Here is a 15,338-nt window from a genome sequence, read left to right on the forward strand (position 1 = left end):
CATGTTTGCGACTTTAGAATACATCCTTACCCCTATGACAACTTAAAAGAATATTGAGCTTGCATTATTTTCAAATAAAACAAGTGGAATCCTGAATAAGCTATAAACAAATAAATTATGTGAACTTGTCTGTCAGATTAAGCATGCTTGCAAATCAGATCAGTTATTTCTTGTTCTATAGGTACATTCAAGAAACGTTAGTAGACCATTTGGGTAATGCAAAAAATTTTACATCTCTTTAGGTAAATTAAGCATGACATCGTTGGATTAAAACATTTTCAATAGATGCCAACTATGGGGAAAAACTAGCTGAACCCTGATATTCAGGGTATGTATTTGACGTTAACCTGGGAAAATCTTGAAAGTTTTACCAAAGAGAGAGCAGGTTGTTGCATAATCACTAATCATCAAACTGGAGCCAAAGACTCACTGATCATTTAAAGCTATGTAATGCTAATAGAGGTGAGATTTATTGTTTTTCAGTTCGGCAGTCATTTTTCTGATGGCTAATCCTGAAAAAGTAATTATGTCTTCTTTCCTCCTGCTCATAGCCTGAGAAGGAGAAGCTGGTTGCAAGTCTTAGAGCAGCAGGTGTTTATCAGTCATAGTGAATATTCTTCAATTTGATCTTCATGTGAGAGAATGCAGACTCTCACAAATGAGTGCATCCAAAAAAGAAAAAAAGTTGCAACGTTTAAAGCCCAATTTCTGAGTGTATTTTTCTAACGGCTTCCGGAGGTGTCGGCTCAGACCAGATGTGGTACTGGATTTGATTTAGTCATTTGAGAGTGTGGACATCTTATTTTCAACAGCAGACCTGTCCAGGTTGAGAGGCGTCGTTATTTTGGAGCTGATCTTATCAACATCAATATTGTTACTCTGCTGTTCAATGACAATAAATCTATTCTTTTTTTTTTAAAGTTTCTTTGTCAGTCTGCTGCTTTTTTTTATTATTTAATACAATTTCAGATTTTTGTTTAATTTTGTCCAGGTTGAAATAAAAAATTTGCTTTTTTTGTTACAGGTTAATTTTCTAAGCTACATAAAAGTAATTATTAGAAATGCACAGATTTGAAAATTTGGGTCAATATTGATATTGCTGCCATGTCAGAATTTACCAATATTTTATATATTTTTTTATTTACTTGATTTAATTGTATAAATAGATTTTTTTTGATTACTAAAATAATTATTCACAGCAATCCTACAGGCCTTTAGGTCTAGCTCCATATCTAAACCTACATTTCTGCCATGGACTACAGCTGCTGGTCTCATTGAGTGAATTGTTGATCTCGTTTTTCTGTCTCCCGTCTTTTCTGCATGAAGCTGTGTGAAGGAAAAATTTAGTAGACAAGTTTAAATAAATTTGAATGTACACTTTATGATGTTTTTATTAAAGGTTTGCACTCAGTTGCAGCTCAACAGAATGTATGCTCTTCTGACCCTCCTCAAATAAGTGAAGACCAGGGTGTTCAGCAGTTAGAAATGTGAAGACATGGCTAAGGTGATAAGCGTAGATTGTAGAAATTCAGTTTCTAGTATCTGTTTAGCCATCAGCAGAGAGGCCTTCTTGGAGAAACGCCTTACGTTGAGCTGTGAATGTGTATGCAACTCTGCTCCACTGAAACTTACAGATAAGTAACGTATAGATTTTTACCTGACACTTGAGCCAGGGGGTGTGACTAAGTAATGTGTGATGTATCTAATGTAAATGAGGGGACGTTCAGCCCCAAGTCAGAACTCATCCGATTCTCACTGAGATGTGAGCTTTGTATGTTTTCTCCATTTGCAAATGTTAATTAAAGCTGTGTTTGTTCTCTTTTAAAGCTGAAGTTTGGTCTCGAATTTTGTGCAACTTAACAGCTGCACTAAACGACTAAGGGCCTGTGGTCATATGGTGGGACGGGTTCGCAGGTGATGTCTATGGTGATCACTATCTGAGTTCTGTTCATTTTTAATTCAATTTAGTGTAGAACTCCATCTGAAACAAAGTCTGATGGAGGGGAAAAAATAATGTATGGTATTCTAGAATGCTGTGTAGGATATAAAAGTTTTTGCATGTCTTTCATTTTCATTATGAAAGACATGCAAAAACCAGAAGTCCATTAAAATGCTGTCTACATCTTTTTAAGCTTTGTGATTGTGAGCGTGAGTGGGAATAAAAATAGCAATAGGTATTTTGTTCCATATAACACAGTAGGAGTGTAACCGGTAAACCTTTCATGGATGCAAACTCAACTAAAAACCCACCTGTTTAGGATTGTATTTGAAACGTAATCAATTATAAATTTATTGATGGAACCTGACTTAATGTCGTGTTTTGATTGTTGATTCTATGTTGCATTGTGTTTCTGTGTTTGATATGATGTAAAGCACTTTGAAATGCCTTGCTGCTGAAATGTGCTATACAAATAAAATTTGATTGATTGATTGATTATCTTTGGTTACACTTAGATAAATGTTGCATGTAGTTATTGCTGTTTTAATTCTCCACACATGCAAGGGCTGGCTTTGAAGAGTCAACAGTTTGATAGTCAGGTGACCTTTAGCCTATCAACAGTTTGCCACCATTTAATTTACCTGAATAAATATTGGTGTTCTACATTTTATCAAGAGGTTTAACAATTCCATGACCTAAATTTTTATATGACTTATGAAATTTCATCTTTTAGCATTCCTTTTTAAGTTTGAGAAATTAGTTGTGCTTTGGTGTGAACTGAATTCAACAGTTTTTGTGTTTGTGGCTTTATGGAAACTGATGTATACATTTTATTGAGGTTGCATTAAAGAAGTTCAGTGCCTCCTGTTGGACCTGGTTTGTTGTTCGCCCATAGAGTCAGCTGGTGGTTTATTTTATTTGAGAAAAGTTTTTTTTTTAAAACCATGTCTTGGTCAACTTTCTATTATTCCTATCCTGATTTGATACAGAAAGGACTCTTGTATTCACCATATCTGTGATCTCTGTCCCGTTCACTTTTTTTTCCACTAATAACCTGTTTATCTAAGCTGGCTTTAAATGCAACATAAGATGTTTGCACCAGTGTTACACCTGTGTGGCAGACAGAGACTTGCAGCTGTTCATTACAAGCCAGAGCTGCTGCTGGTGTGTGTGTGTTAGTCATGGCAGCAAAAGGCAAAGAACTTTGCACAATATTTTCCAAACAAACCAAGTGAGTTGAGTAATGCTACAGCTAATGTTGGCTAAATCACTAGTTAATCCATGCCAAGATGGCATGGTTATAATTTCTCCTTAACTTTTCTCAGTTAAGGAGAAATTATAACTTGCTGAGAAAAAATGTATCTGCTGCAGGGAGAAATCAGGCAGGAATTGGGACAGGGTTTTAAGAGATTTCAGAATCACTCATTTATACTCCAAATTGTTTCCCTTGCATAGACTTTATTTTTCACACATCACTGTCTGATTTTTGAATTTATGGAAACAGACTTCAGAGATTGGAAACATTATATTCTTAGGGATTGGAAATATGCTTGATTGAAAATTGTATGTCACTAGACTGTTTTGTTGTGCGTCATTTTGACTGGCGGCCTCAAAAATATAGCATCATATTTTATTTTAACCGGGCAGGTTTTAAATAATATTGGCATTTGCTATTGAGTTGCACTTAATTTTTATGTGGTTTACTTAATATTTAGCAAGTTGAACAGAGAATCCAGATCCCATCACACAGATGAACGTATGAACTTTTTCTCTGCAGTGATTAAAAACCACTGACAGAACAATGACAGGGTCTCTCCCAGAAAACTTGGGAGCCCCATGGTTGGTACGTTAGGGTAGTCCAGCAGCGGTCCACATGTAACTTTTTGGTGTTAAATGTTTAAAAGTTACAGAAATTCAGACATAAAAAAATCCAACCGGATCCGGACCGAGTCCATAGACATCGTGTCCGAGCCTGATCCGGCCCGACTAATTCATTTTAATTAGAGGTCCCAGGCCGAATTAATCCCAGCATATTATTTTAAGATTTTACTGCTTTTGTTTCTACGTACATCACAATTTCAGTACGCTGTGCAACGTGCCCCATTTCCTGCTCCATTTTGTCACTTCTTGTTACGGCAGGGTGTGTGAAGCGCAAATCTTCTATAATATGTGGTTGAAAAGATCCTAGCTCACTTATTACTTTCTGTAACAAGATAGACAGTCTGCTCCTCCATTTAAACAATAACAGGATTAGCACAACATATCTTTCTCTTTAGTTTTCTCTCTTCTGTATCTACTGTTGGCTTGTTAAACGCGCCACTTCAGCCAAAGTTTTAAATCCGCTTTTGAACCAGGCGCGCTCCAAAGCGTCCTACCCATAACTCAACCCGCTGTCAGCTCCTAGTCAGCAAGATGCATTTAGTTAAGTGTCCATGTCAGAGTTGATATTTTATATTGATTGATTTAGTTACCTCTGTGATGTATATTCAAATTACCATTCACGTATGTATGTAAGTAATCCTCTCCCACCATTTCCACTGTTTCAGGAAGCAGTGATATTGTAGGTATTCTTACATAATAAAATTATAATAATATCCTCACCTTCCTAAAATAGAAATTTTTTTACAAGAAAAGGACTTTGATCATAATTTTAGGAAGGTGATGGTATATTTCCTTACCTTGATAGTATCTGAAATAACTCAGCAGTTTTTTGTCTTCACTTTTTCTCCAGATCTGCCCTGCAGTCGTTGTCATTGTGCGTGTTTTTGCCTTCCCTTTGCTGATGTCTGCCATTAAAACTCGCCTCTTCTCTGCTTGTCAGTACAGGTGATGACCTTGATGGTGCCATGTGAATGACCTTAGACCATGAAGCCCACACACAAGCTGCTGTTTGTCCTGTGTGCCTTGCTGGTGCTGGGCTTTATTTACTACTCTTCTTGGAAGCTACATCTATACGTATGGGGACAGAAACCTCGTAAGTTGCTCCTTCAGTCTAACATTGAACGTTATTACTCACAAATTCACCCATCTTTCTTTGTAATCTCTTTGTAAAACCTTGCATCGTCTGTTTGAGTGTGAATGTCTGTCTTGATGTTCTGTTTCACAAAAGCTCGGGGGGTCTGTTAATGTCTCAAACACGGTGTAGGTTTTCTTTCAGCTGGTCAGAGCTGTGGATGTTGCTGGGAGAGAATTGTAATCAGATTTACCCAGAAGGCCTGTGTTAAAGCTACCTGCATGTTGCTCACTTCCTGCACTGGCAGATACTGACATTCACTCCTTCTGAAAGAAGGTGGAGATGACATTTGTAGATTTTCACTCTGACATAGGCACTGTTATTAATGTAACTGTCGTTAAACTGTAAGGAAAGGCTTCTTCTTCTTGATAAAACACCACAGATTGTTGCTTTTTGAGACGGACTCTCACAATTTCAGTACGCTGTGCAACGTGCCCCATTTCCTGCTCCATTTTGTCACTTGTTACGGCAGGGTGTGTGAAGCGCAAATCTTCTATAATATGTGGTTGAAAAGATCCTAGCTCACTTATTACTTTCTGTAACAAGATGGATGGTCTGCTCCTCCATTTAAACAATAACAGGATTAGCACAACATATCTTTCTCTTTAGTTTTCTCTCTTCTGTTAGAGAAGAGAGAAACTCAAAAAAGAGTTTTTTGAGACGGACTGTTTTGTGACACGTTAACAATGAAATAAAGAGAAACTGGATTTAGCTAAAATCACACTATGGACATTTTTATCCCCTCCTGCCATCTAACTTCTCCCTTTTTCTAATGTTTTTTTTTTTTTTTGGAGGATCAGCTAATAACTTTACCTATTGTGGTAATCAGGTGGTATTACCACAGCCACCTGCTATGAAATGTGGTTTAGCCTTTGAGTTGCAGCTCAGGAGGAAAATCTAGCAGATAGTGGTATCAGACTGGAGTACATCCTGCTTTTAGAAGTAACTAACGCTGGTATCCGGCCCGTTGCCAATATCGGTATTGAGAGAACACTCTCAAGAGTATTGTGGGGGAAAATAGAACAAGTCAACTGTTTGTATTTTGTTTCACATTTAGAGCAGTGAAAATTGTGCTAACTATTGAATAAAAAACTGTTTCATAGAGGTGTTACGAGGAACTTCAGTAGCAACAAGAAGTCCGTTTAGATTACACCATATTTTATCATCTTATACTCGAGTTTAAACAGCTGATGTTGGTCATGAGAAAAGTGCTAACTGCTAGTAAAGCAGTTTAAAATGTTCTTGATTTTTCACTACTAAACTCCTCTGTTTTATGAAGCTGGTTCACCTCAGGTTCCCTCAGCAGGACGCTGTCCTATTAGTGAACAATTGACAGTAGACAAGCTTGTTCTATTGCTATATTACAAAATAAATTAGTAATTCAACGTAACAGATTTTCAGATTGGTTTGCCTATGTTTTACAGCTCAGCACAGCAGCAGCTTTAGGATTGTGAAGCTTTCACAAATTCTAACTAAATGATGCGCTAAACTTCAGTATGGTGAAATATTCACTATCAACAAAAGAGTAGTTTCTAAATATTTAATCAGATGAGGTTTGGTCAGTTTGGCTGATTTCCCAGTGCATTTAGAATCTTTAGATGCATCATGTCCAGACTAAATATGTACCGCCACTGTTGGCTTTATTGTAGAGGAAAAGCAGGTTGAAATATGAAGCACAACTTCAGAAAACGACATTCTTCCTAAAAAAAGAAAAATTAGCCAGACAACATATGGAACAATGAGATGGCTGCTGCATTTTTTTTTTGATGCAGTTAAAGTTTGGATTGACAAAAGGGAAACATTAGTGAGGTTTTGTTTTTATCCTACATGGCTAAACTTAAGTCGATAGACCAGGCTTGCTGTAGGTAATAGCAAACCTATGTACTGTTTTCTGGCCTTCTCATTGAATTGTTATGAATTTTTTAGAAATTGTTGAGGTTTCTTTGCTCTTTGGTCCCAAAAACTCCCCGATCTAACCACTGTAGATGTTTTGGTCAAATTTACATGTAGGTTCTCTGTTCTCTAATTATTCCCAGTCATGCAGTCTCATGTTCTATTCCAGTGGGAACTTCTGTAGTCAGGCAGCCTCTGGTGTCTTGTAATTTGATTAGTTTTGAAATGTTTTATTTATTTACTTTTTTACAAACCTTGGTGGTGTTCCTTCTTGGGTCCACCAGAGGGAGCTAGAAGACTGCTCTTTAACTTTATTGGCTTGGCCTGCTGCAGACATAATTACGTGGAGAAACATTGTAGTCAGAAACAAAGTAGATCATATTTTGATACATCCTTCCATGTAGAAGGCCATCCTGTATGTGTTTCTGGGTGAATTTTGAATTTAACAATTGAGTTATTCTAAAAAACTAAAGTCATTAATGTTTTGGTGGGACAGTTTTTTTCTATCCATTTTAAATAACATATGACTTCTTTTCTATTATTTATTATTTATTTTTCCACCTATCTATTATCTTACAACCATAGTGGGGTTGCCAAGGATGCTGGTGCCTATCCCAGCAGTCAACGGGTGAGAGGCGGGGTCACCCTGGACAGATCGCCTGTCCATCAAAATCATGTAAACAATCATGCACGCACACACCCACACCAAAGGAGAATTTGGAGAGATCAGTCAACCTGACAGTCATGTTTTTGGACTGTGGGAGGAAGCTGGAGTACCCAGAGAAAACTCACACATGCACAGGGAGAACATGCAAAAAAAAAAATCCAGGCCAGGATTCAAACCCAGGACCTTCTTACTGCCAGGCAACAGTGTGCAACCCTTATTTATTTTTATTTCTGTTTTTCATGCAATTTTTTCTATAGATTACATCCCAACCATTTCATTTTAGTGTATATGTGCTAGATAGCTGCTGAAAGCAAAACTAAAAAGTTCAATTGCATGCGAAATAAGTTGAGAACTCTCAAAATAATGGAGTAAATGACAACAAAAAACCTGGAATTTATCTGTTGAGGTTGCAGCAGCTTATTAGCTGGTAAAGGGCACCATAAAATGGGCATCTGTACCCACTTTTTTGTTTTTCTTTTGCAATAGTTCCAAGGAGCCTACCTTTGTTGCAGATTAAACACTGGATCAACACAAGACTTTAATTTGAACCTTATACCAGCTCTTTTTCAAAATAAACTTATTGTGGAATTCAGTCATAGATTTTTAGTATTTGTCAAAAATATTCAGCTATTTATTTGTCTTCTTTTATAGAGGGATTATTTGTTTGTAAACATAGCAGATACGTGCGTGAGTTGGATGCAGCAAGAGTCCGGGCTGGCCTTTAAATGCTCACTTGTTATCATGGTTACCCATATTTATCTAGCTGTTTTAACATTGTCTAGCTTGTTGTCAGTGTTGTACAACTGTTTAATACAGCATGATAAAATAAGTTATGCTACTCAATTGACATTAGTGAATGAGATTTATTTTAATAACCCATAAGCATTAAATGTGCTTAACGAGGGAAAATGGCCCAAATGTTGAATATTACTATTATTAAAGCAATTTGTTAACGGCAAGCTCATCAACTCTCAGTGAGATTTGTCAAGTCTCGCTAAATAAGACAAGCATGGTGAACAGTAAGGGCACCGGAATATGATTGTCATTGGCAGTTTATACAAGCAATGAGAGTATGAAGGCCTGTCACAATAACAAATTTTGCTGGATGATAAATTGTCCTAGAAGTTATTGCAATAAATTATATATTGCTTTTGAGACCATTTCCAAGGACTCTAATGGTAATGTCATAATAAGGCAAGAACACATTCTCAAAGACCAATAAACTTTCAATTCTAATTCACATTCTGCACTGGAACTGGAAGACGTTTTAAATATCCAAAATAAACAAACAGAAACAAACAAATGAAATGAATTAGGAAGTTTCTATAAACAAACTTGTCCTTCAAAAAAAGGGACTAGGTGAAACCAAAGCACCAAACTGGAGACTTTTGTCATTCAGTCTTTGGTAAAAAGAGAGAGAGAAACAATAAATCATGCAAATGGAAATTACTGAGCTCATTTTAATTCATCATGCTATTAACTGATTTACTGCTTATTGCGACAGACCTAATGAACATTAACATACAGACACATGCAGTAGTGTGACGTGTTCTTTGCTCATAAAAAAATGTGATATTCTGAATAAGGCATTTCTATTAAAAGAAAATGCAATTAAATTTAGTCTCCAGTCTTTAAGTTACATTTAAGAACAAACTGGGAGGGTAGAGAATTTTTTATTTTTATTTTAACCTCTTTTTCATTGATAATGGAAGTGTAAACCTTACCCTGACACTTACAATTCTGGAAATCCCACGTTTGTTCATGTAAGCCCACAAGTTACCCAAATCTTTTGATATTTGTGTCCAATAATATCCCTTGATTAAGTCCGCTTTCTCCTTGTTCTAATGAATTTCCTGCTCTACTCTGCAATCTGGCAATGGCTGTACTCTACCTTTTCACCTTTTCATATTAATGTTCATAGTTTGCACGGACATTAGTCTAAAGTTCTACACTTAAGCAGTGGACATATTTTTCATCAGTAACCTATTTCTTAAAAATGAATTAATATTTACATTTATGCATTTCATTATTTTATGGTTAAATATGAGAGTGCATTTTTTACAAGGAGCGAACACTTTTCACAAAGAGTTCTCTTAAAACTCATCAGGGAGCCATTGTAATTTACTTCTCTACTTCAAAATATTTAGTTTTCATAAAATGTCAGAGCACAGACTGTCCATGTCTGTTCAAATTCACTTCTGAGGGGATTTATATGTATATTTAAAATGATGGGTAATATATCTCAATAGAAGTTTTGTTTAGAGGTCAGAGATGGAAAATATCTTAAGGGAATTCTGGGACAGAGGAATTTCGAGAATATTACATTTCATCTTTGTTCTGTTGAATGAGCACATGCTTTTCTTATCAGTCATTTGATTAAAGAGGCGGTATTATGCATTTTCCAGGCACATAGTTTTGTTTTATAGCAGAATCAAATGTTAAATAAATGCTATATATATCAAATATGACTGAAGATAAATTTGACTTCATAATTTAGCACTTTGAAATTGGGCCTTCAGGAGGTCATCTCAACATGGCTCCTCTACTAACCCTTTAACAGATTTTTACCAGCATTACACCGAGAAGTGGCAACAGGTGTTTGCTAATTGCTGCTCGCTAGTCTGAAGGAGCTGTGTGGAGGACGAGCGCTTTGTGAGAAGCTCAGAGACTTGGAAACTGCACCTCCGAGGAGGAACTGTGTCCCGTAGGCGGTGCTAGGTCCACCCAGGCATTTTACACAGTCAAATATGCATGAAAGAATCGAGGCAGCGCTCCAGGTATGTTTTTGACGAGGAAATAACATTATAACATCATGTAAACCTCAGGGGTTTATGTACTACTGCCAGAGGTGTGACCAAGTCACTGTGTTGCAAGTCTCAAGTAAGTCTCAAGTCTCTGTCCTCAAGTCCGAGTCAAGTCTCAAGTAAAGAAGGCAAAAGTCGAGTCAAGTCTCAAGTCAGGAACCTTTAATTTCAAGTCATTTCGAGTCGTTTTTATTTTATTTTTTTTTTATAATTTGCAATTATACATAAAATTCAAATAATAGACCATTTGTTCTTTTTAAAATATGTATTTGAGGTTCATTTGTGATCCTCTTATTCATCTGGTATTCTTCAAATCTGTCAGAAGTAAACAGATGTCAGAAAATAAATTACAGCCATTCATGAATTACATTTGACTTCAGTTTACTCCTTCTATTCATAAATAAACATCAACACTACAACAATCATAGTTTTCAAAAAATGAAATAAGTATAAATGAAGTTATCACAAGTAACCTCAGGAAGGTCTGGTGCATTTATTTTTCTGCTTTTATTTCTAAGTATGTTAGTTTCAGTCCTCCGTAAATATGGGACAGATATTCTAAACACAAAATTTTTTTGGGACAGTCACTGTATTTGGTCTTTTTTTTTTTCCCAGCAAAGCTATACTACTTGGAAATGGGTTCTGTGCCACATGTGACAGTCACGCCTTAACTTAACAGTAACTGCAGTAAACAATATATTGTCAATATAATTTCCCAACGTAGATGTCTTCAAATACACCAACCATCCTTAGATGATACTAGACCCGGCTCATCATCATGATGGGACAGAGAGACTCTGTTCCCTGTGTTCAGGTCCAGAATCTGCTTTCTGTTCCGGAGCCCCGCTCACTATCCACCGGCTTCCTGAGCTAACACGGTGCACATTATTTGTGGAGGCATTTGAAGGACCGGATTTATGGTAAATCATCACCAATTTAACCCGGAGTACACATGCTAACACGAAGTTAGCTAAAGTCAACTATCTTACAGCAAAAGAAAAGTGCCACCTACCGATCTTTGTGAAGCTTCAAATGTCGGACAAAGTTGGACGTCGTGGCATCTCCATCCGATATTCTCTTCTTGCATGTTTTACAAGTTGCAGTTCGTTTTTTAGTCGAAAGTTCATAACCTACGTAGCCAAAAGAAATTACTCGTGGAAGCATATTCGAGCGGTTATTTCGTATTTCGTTCCCTGAGCTCTGTAGCTTTGCCGCGTTTTTTTAAACGTCCAAATCCTGTTAATTTGATTGGTTGTGCTGCAGCTACGTACACACACATACATAAGGAGAGAGGAAAAACATAGTGACTGCGCATATTGATACGGAGTGAGTGAAATTAATTAATGACGCCACTTTATAAATAATGTGTTTTAAATTTTAAGACTTTGAGTAAAAAATATCAAGTCTTTTCAAGTAAACAGCTTCAAGTCGAGTCAAGTCCCAAGTCAATGGCATGAAAGTCAAAGTCAAGTCCGAGTCTTTGAGCATTTTTTCAAGTCAAGTCTCAAGTCGTGATTTTAACGACTCGAGTCTGACTCGAGTCCAAGTCATGTGACTCGAGTCCCCACCTCTGACTACTGCCCCTTTAATAGTAAATGCATATCTGTGCATTTTGTTGGTAGAGCTGTGTTAAAACATTACCAAACTGTTTATTGTCCTAATGCAGGGGTGCTCAAAGTCGGCCCTCGAGGGCCGGCATCCTGCACATTTTAGTTCTCTCCCTGGTTTAACGCACCTGAATCCAATGATGGCTCGTTAGAAAGCCTAAGAAGAACAGTGGCATGATGAAAAGGTTGTTGGTACTACCAGGGAGAGAACTAAAACCTCGAGGGCTGACTTTGGCCACCCCTTTGGGCAGATAAAAAACTAAGTTCAGAGAGCTGGTGGACCACTTTTGTGAGGGTGTGATCATCTCATCTGTAGTGTGAACAAAACAAAGGAGATGACTGAACTTTTCCTGTTTGTCTTAAAATCCATAAACACTGTTTCCGTCGTGGGAGAAGATGTGGAAGTGGTGGAGTATTAATACCTCTATAAACACCTGGACAGCACAACAGACTTTCATAATAGCAAAGTTGTCAGAGCGGACTTTACATCTTGAGAAGCCTTTGTCCGACAGTGTTTTCAGTAAGGTGCTGCAGATCTTCTCCAAGTCTGTTGTGGAGAGTGTAATGTCTTCTGCCATCATCTTCAGCATCAGAGCCAGGAACTTAAGAAAACTCAACAATCTGATAAAGAAGGCCGGTTCTGTCGACTGTTCTGGTGATGAATGATAATCCTCTTCACAACACAGCAACAACACCAGTGTCTTCAGTCAGAGGCGTCTTTAAAGTCGCTGTAAGAGAATTCTACAGGAGACCCCTCCTATCTCCTATCTCCAGTCTCTGGCTTCTACAGCAACTCATTGAAGAAACTTTGATAGTTTGAATTACATCGTCATTTAATTTCCGTTTTGGAAGTGATGAAGTACTTTAGATTTTTTGTAGAATTTTGTGTGCCTTGAGGCGTGATGCAGAATCAGCATCTCGTGGTGATGGAGGCGTCTGGCTCAGTGGATTTTTTTTTTTTGACTGATGGCTACAGCTTCCCAGTTATGTCCTTTTTGTGACAGATGCTAAAAAGCATAAATAAGTACCTTTTCTAGATTAGCACAGTGATGGTCATACGTGTAAGACCAGGTGCCACATGCACCCTCTATAGCTTTTTATGTGGCCCTCTAGACTCCAGAGGCACACAGAAATAGAACCTCCACTTTTTGTGAAATTTCCACAAAACCAACAAATGCAAAAAGTCCCCGCAATTTTTCACGCTAATGCATAATTGTGAGTTCATTTCACATTTTTTGCCGAAATGGGTCAAAAATATTGAGTTTAAGTGACTAACTCCCACCTGCAGGTGGCAGTATTTCATACTCAGCATTACTTGAGTATAATATACTCAAGTACTCGCTGTATCAATCATGTAACCCATGATTGATACAGCGAGTAACAAGAAGGCACATTTACTATAATACATGATGTAAGATAAATATAGCAAATTTTTTTGCAAATATTTATAAATTAGCTCTACGAAATCAGTGATTTTGATTACAAAAAAAAAACAATTGTGAAATCCTGGTGGGACTGATCAGTGAAAAGTTGGTCCATATTTAATTTTTAAAAGTACTTATCAAATGAAGATGCATTTAATTATTAATATTTTAACAGTTTTTAATGGGTTTTATATTACATTTTATATTACATATACGTATATACATTGTGGCATAACCTGCCTTTTGAGAACATTCATAATGGCCCAAAATTAAAATGAGCTTGACATCCCAGCCTTAAACAATCTGTTTATTGATATGGATGTTACAGCTGTTTTACCACAACAATTTATTTAAAATTTTGTTTTTATTGTTGTTAAAAAAAATATTTAGGAATTTTTCTGATTAAATGTAAATAAGTAAAAAAAAAAAAAAAAAACTGAGAAAAGCTTCCACAGCAGTGTCATTTAGAGGCAGCCTTTCTTGTGTGATTTATTGTATTTAAACTTGAGACACAGTACAGTGGGGAAAAATATAAATGCCTGTTCCCATTAATCAGAAAAACATAACCTTTTGAAAAAGTTTATTTCAAGTCTAGACCAGTTGTTGAGGCAATCTGTTGTAGGTCACGCTAATATTGCTCTAACGTTAGTACGTGTTTTCCAGCCCTCTGCTCTGAATCTCATTAACATTGAGCTCAGCAGCTGCACAAGGAGCCAGCCATAAATATTCTTGACCCCAGCTCGGTTTTCAACATCAGGGATCGCCTTTTCTCGTCTCCAAGGTGTAGTGATCCACCTATACGGTTTCAGCCGGACCCGTTGAAGTTTTCTAATTGGGGGAATTGGATCTTCCTGGGCTCTCACGGGGAATAGGTCACATGGTGGTCATAATTTGTTATAAAAGAATACATGTTTATATTTTACAAAAATCTGTGCTGATTATTTTTTTTCCCCCTCAGATTTTATGTTGCCAGACTAATCATTGACATGTGGATGAAATGACATTCCAGCTGTTCTTTGGTTATTTTGACTGAAGTGGGATGTTTATATTTGTCTTTTTTTGTGGGGATGCTAGCTCATTAGCAGTTTAGCTTTTCCCCTTTCAAGTTAAGCTAATGAAGTTATATGAACTCAAACTAAATTGAAGTTTTTACTTCTTGCCAAATTCTTAAAAGCATAAATGGTTCTTTCACACATGATGGTCATGTTGCCAACATAAAAATGAGCAGGATCTTGGTGAGGCCTTCTGGAGTGCATTAAGAATGCAGTGGGCTGTCCATGAAGCATGATGCTCCACCAGAGTCTGATGGATTTCAGCATTCCCAAAGCTTCCAAAGTACAATCATTGTGGTTTATTATCGTTGTGTTAGATTATTGGAGAAGTTGGGTGGAGTGTTGGGTAGTATTGGTGGTTTGTTGGCCCTGTATGCATTGCCTCATTCCTGTCCTCACCACCTTGATTGGACCATGAATGCTCTGCTCACATCAGCAGCTGTGTAATAAATACTGCAATATGCATACGCCCCTTTATACATGTATAACGGCATGCGATTGCTGCTGAGGTTGGATTCAGATAAGAAGCCAACGCATCTTGATGTGGCGCTGAGGCCAGGCTGTGCTAGTGCTGTAGCTGCACCTGTTACCTGCAGGTTTACCACCAATGGGGCGAATATCGGTGAAGGGGCTTAATGTTGGATTTCTCTGATGTGTTCCTGAACAATGGTTTCCAAGTTTAATATAGCACGAATTAGCACGAAATAGCAAATTCGTATTCATTATTCCTTTAAAAATGGACAAGTGCATCCTTCAGAGCCTTGTTGACAGCACTGGTTCTATCACCAGTGTCTTGGTCAACCCGGGCCCCATCCACATGGTACATTTTTGTTGATGATTAAGAAATGATGTACATACGCAGGACAGGATGCAGCACAATTGAAAATGCTGTAATAGGTATGCCAGGCCACGCAGTGGCGCTGCAACTTTACTACATGA

The 15,338-nt window shown here is 37.3% G+C and overlaps 1 protein-coding gene across 7 annotated transcripts in view; it reads left to right on the forward strand.

The window, feature by feature from the left end:
- st3gal3b (ST3 beta-galactoside alpha-2,3-sialyltransferase 3b) overlaps nucleotides 1–15,338 on the forward strand; it is a 76,424-nt gene that overhangs the window by 13,558 nt on the left and 47,528 nt on the right. For all 7 annotated transcript variants that reach the window (XM_032565264.1, XM_032565265.1, XM_032565266.1 and 4 more), the window contains exon 2: nucleotides 4,766–4,913. In XM_032565264.1, coding sequence (XP_032421155.1) covers nucleotides 4,805–4,913 — 109 coding nt within the window. In that variant the 5' untranslated portion in view covers nucleotides 4,766–4,804. The remainder of the gene's footprint in view (nucleotides 1–4,765; nucleotides 4,914–15,338) is intronic.

This window comes from Xiphophorus hellerii, chromosome 6 (assembly GCF_003331165.1).
Source record: "Xiphophorus hellerii strain 12219 chromosome 6, Xiphophorus_hellerii-4.1, whole genome shotgun sequence".
In the NCBI taxonomy this organism is placed as follows: Eukaryota; Metazoa; Chordata; class Actinopteri; order Cyprinodontiformes; family Poeciliidae; genus Xiphophorus; species Xiphophorus hellerii.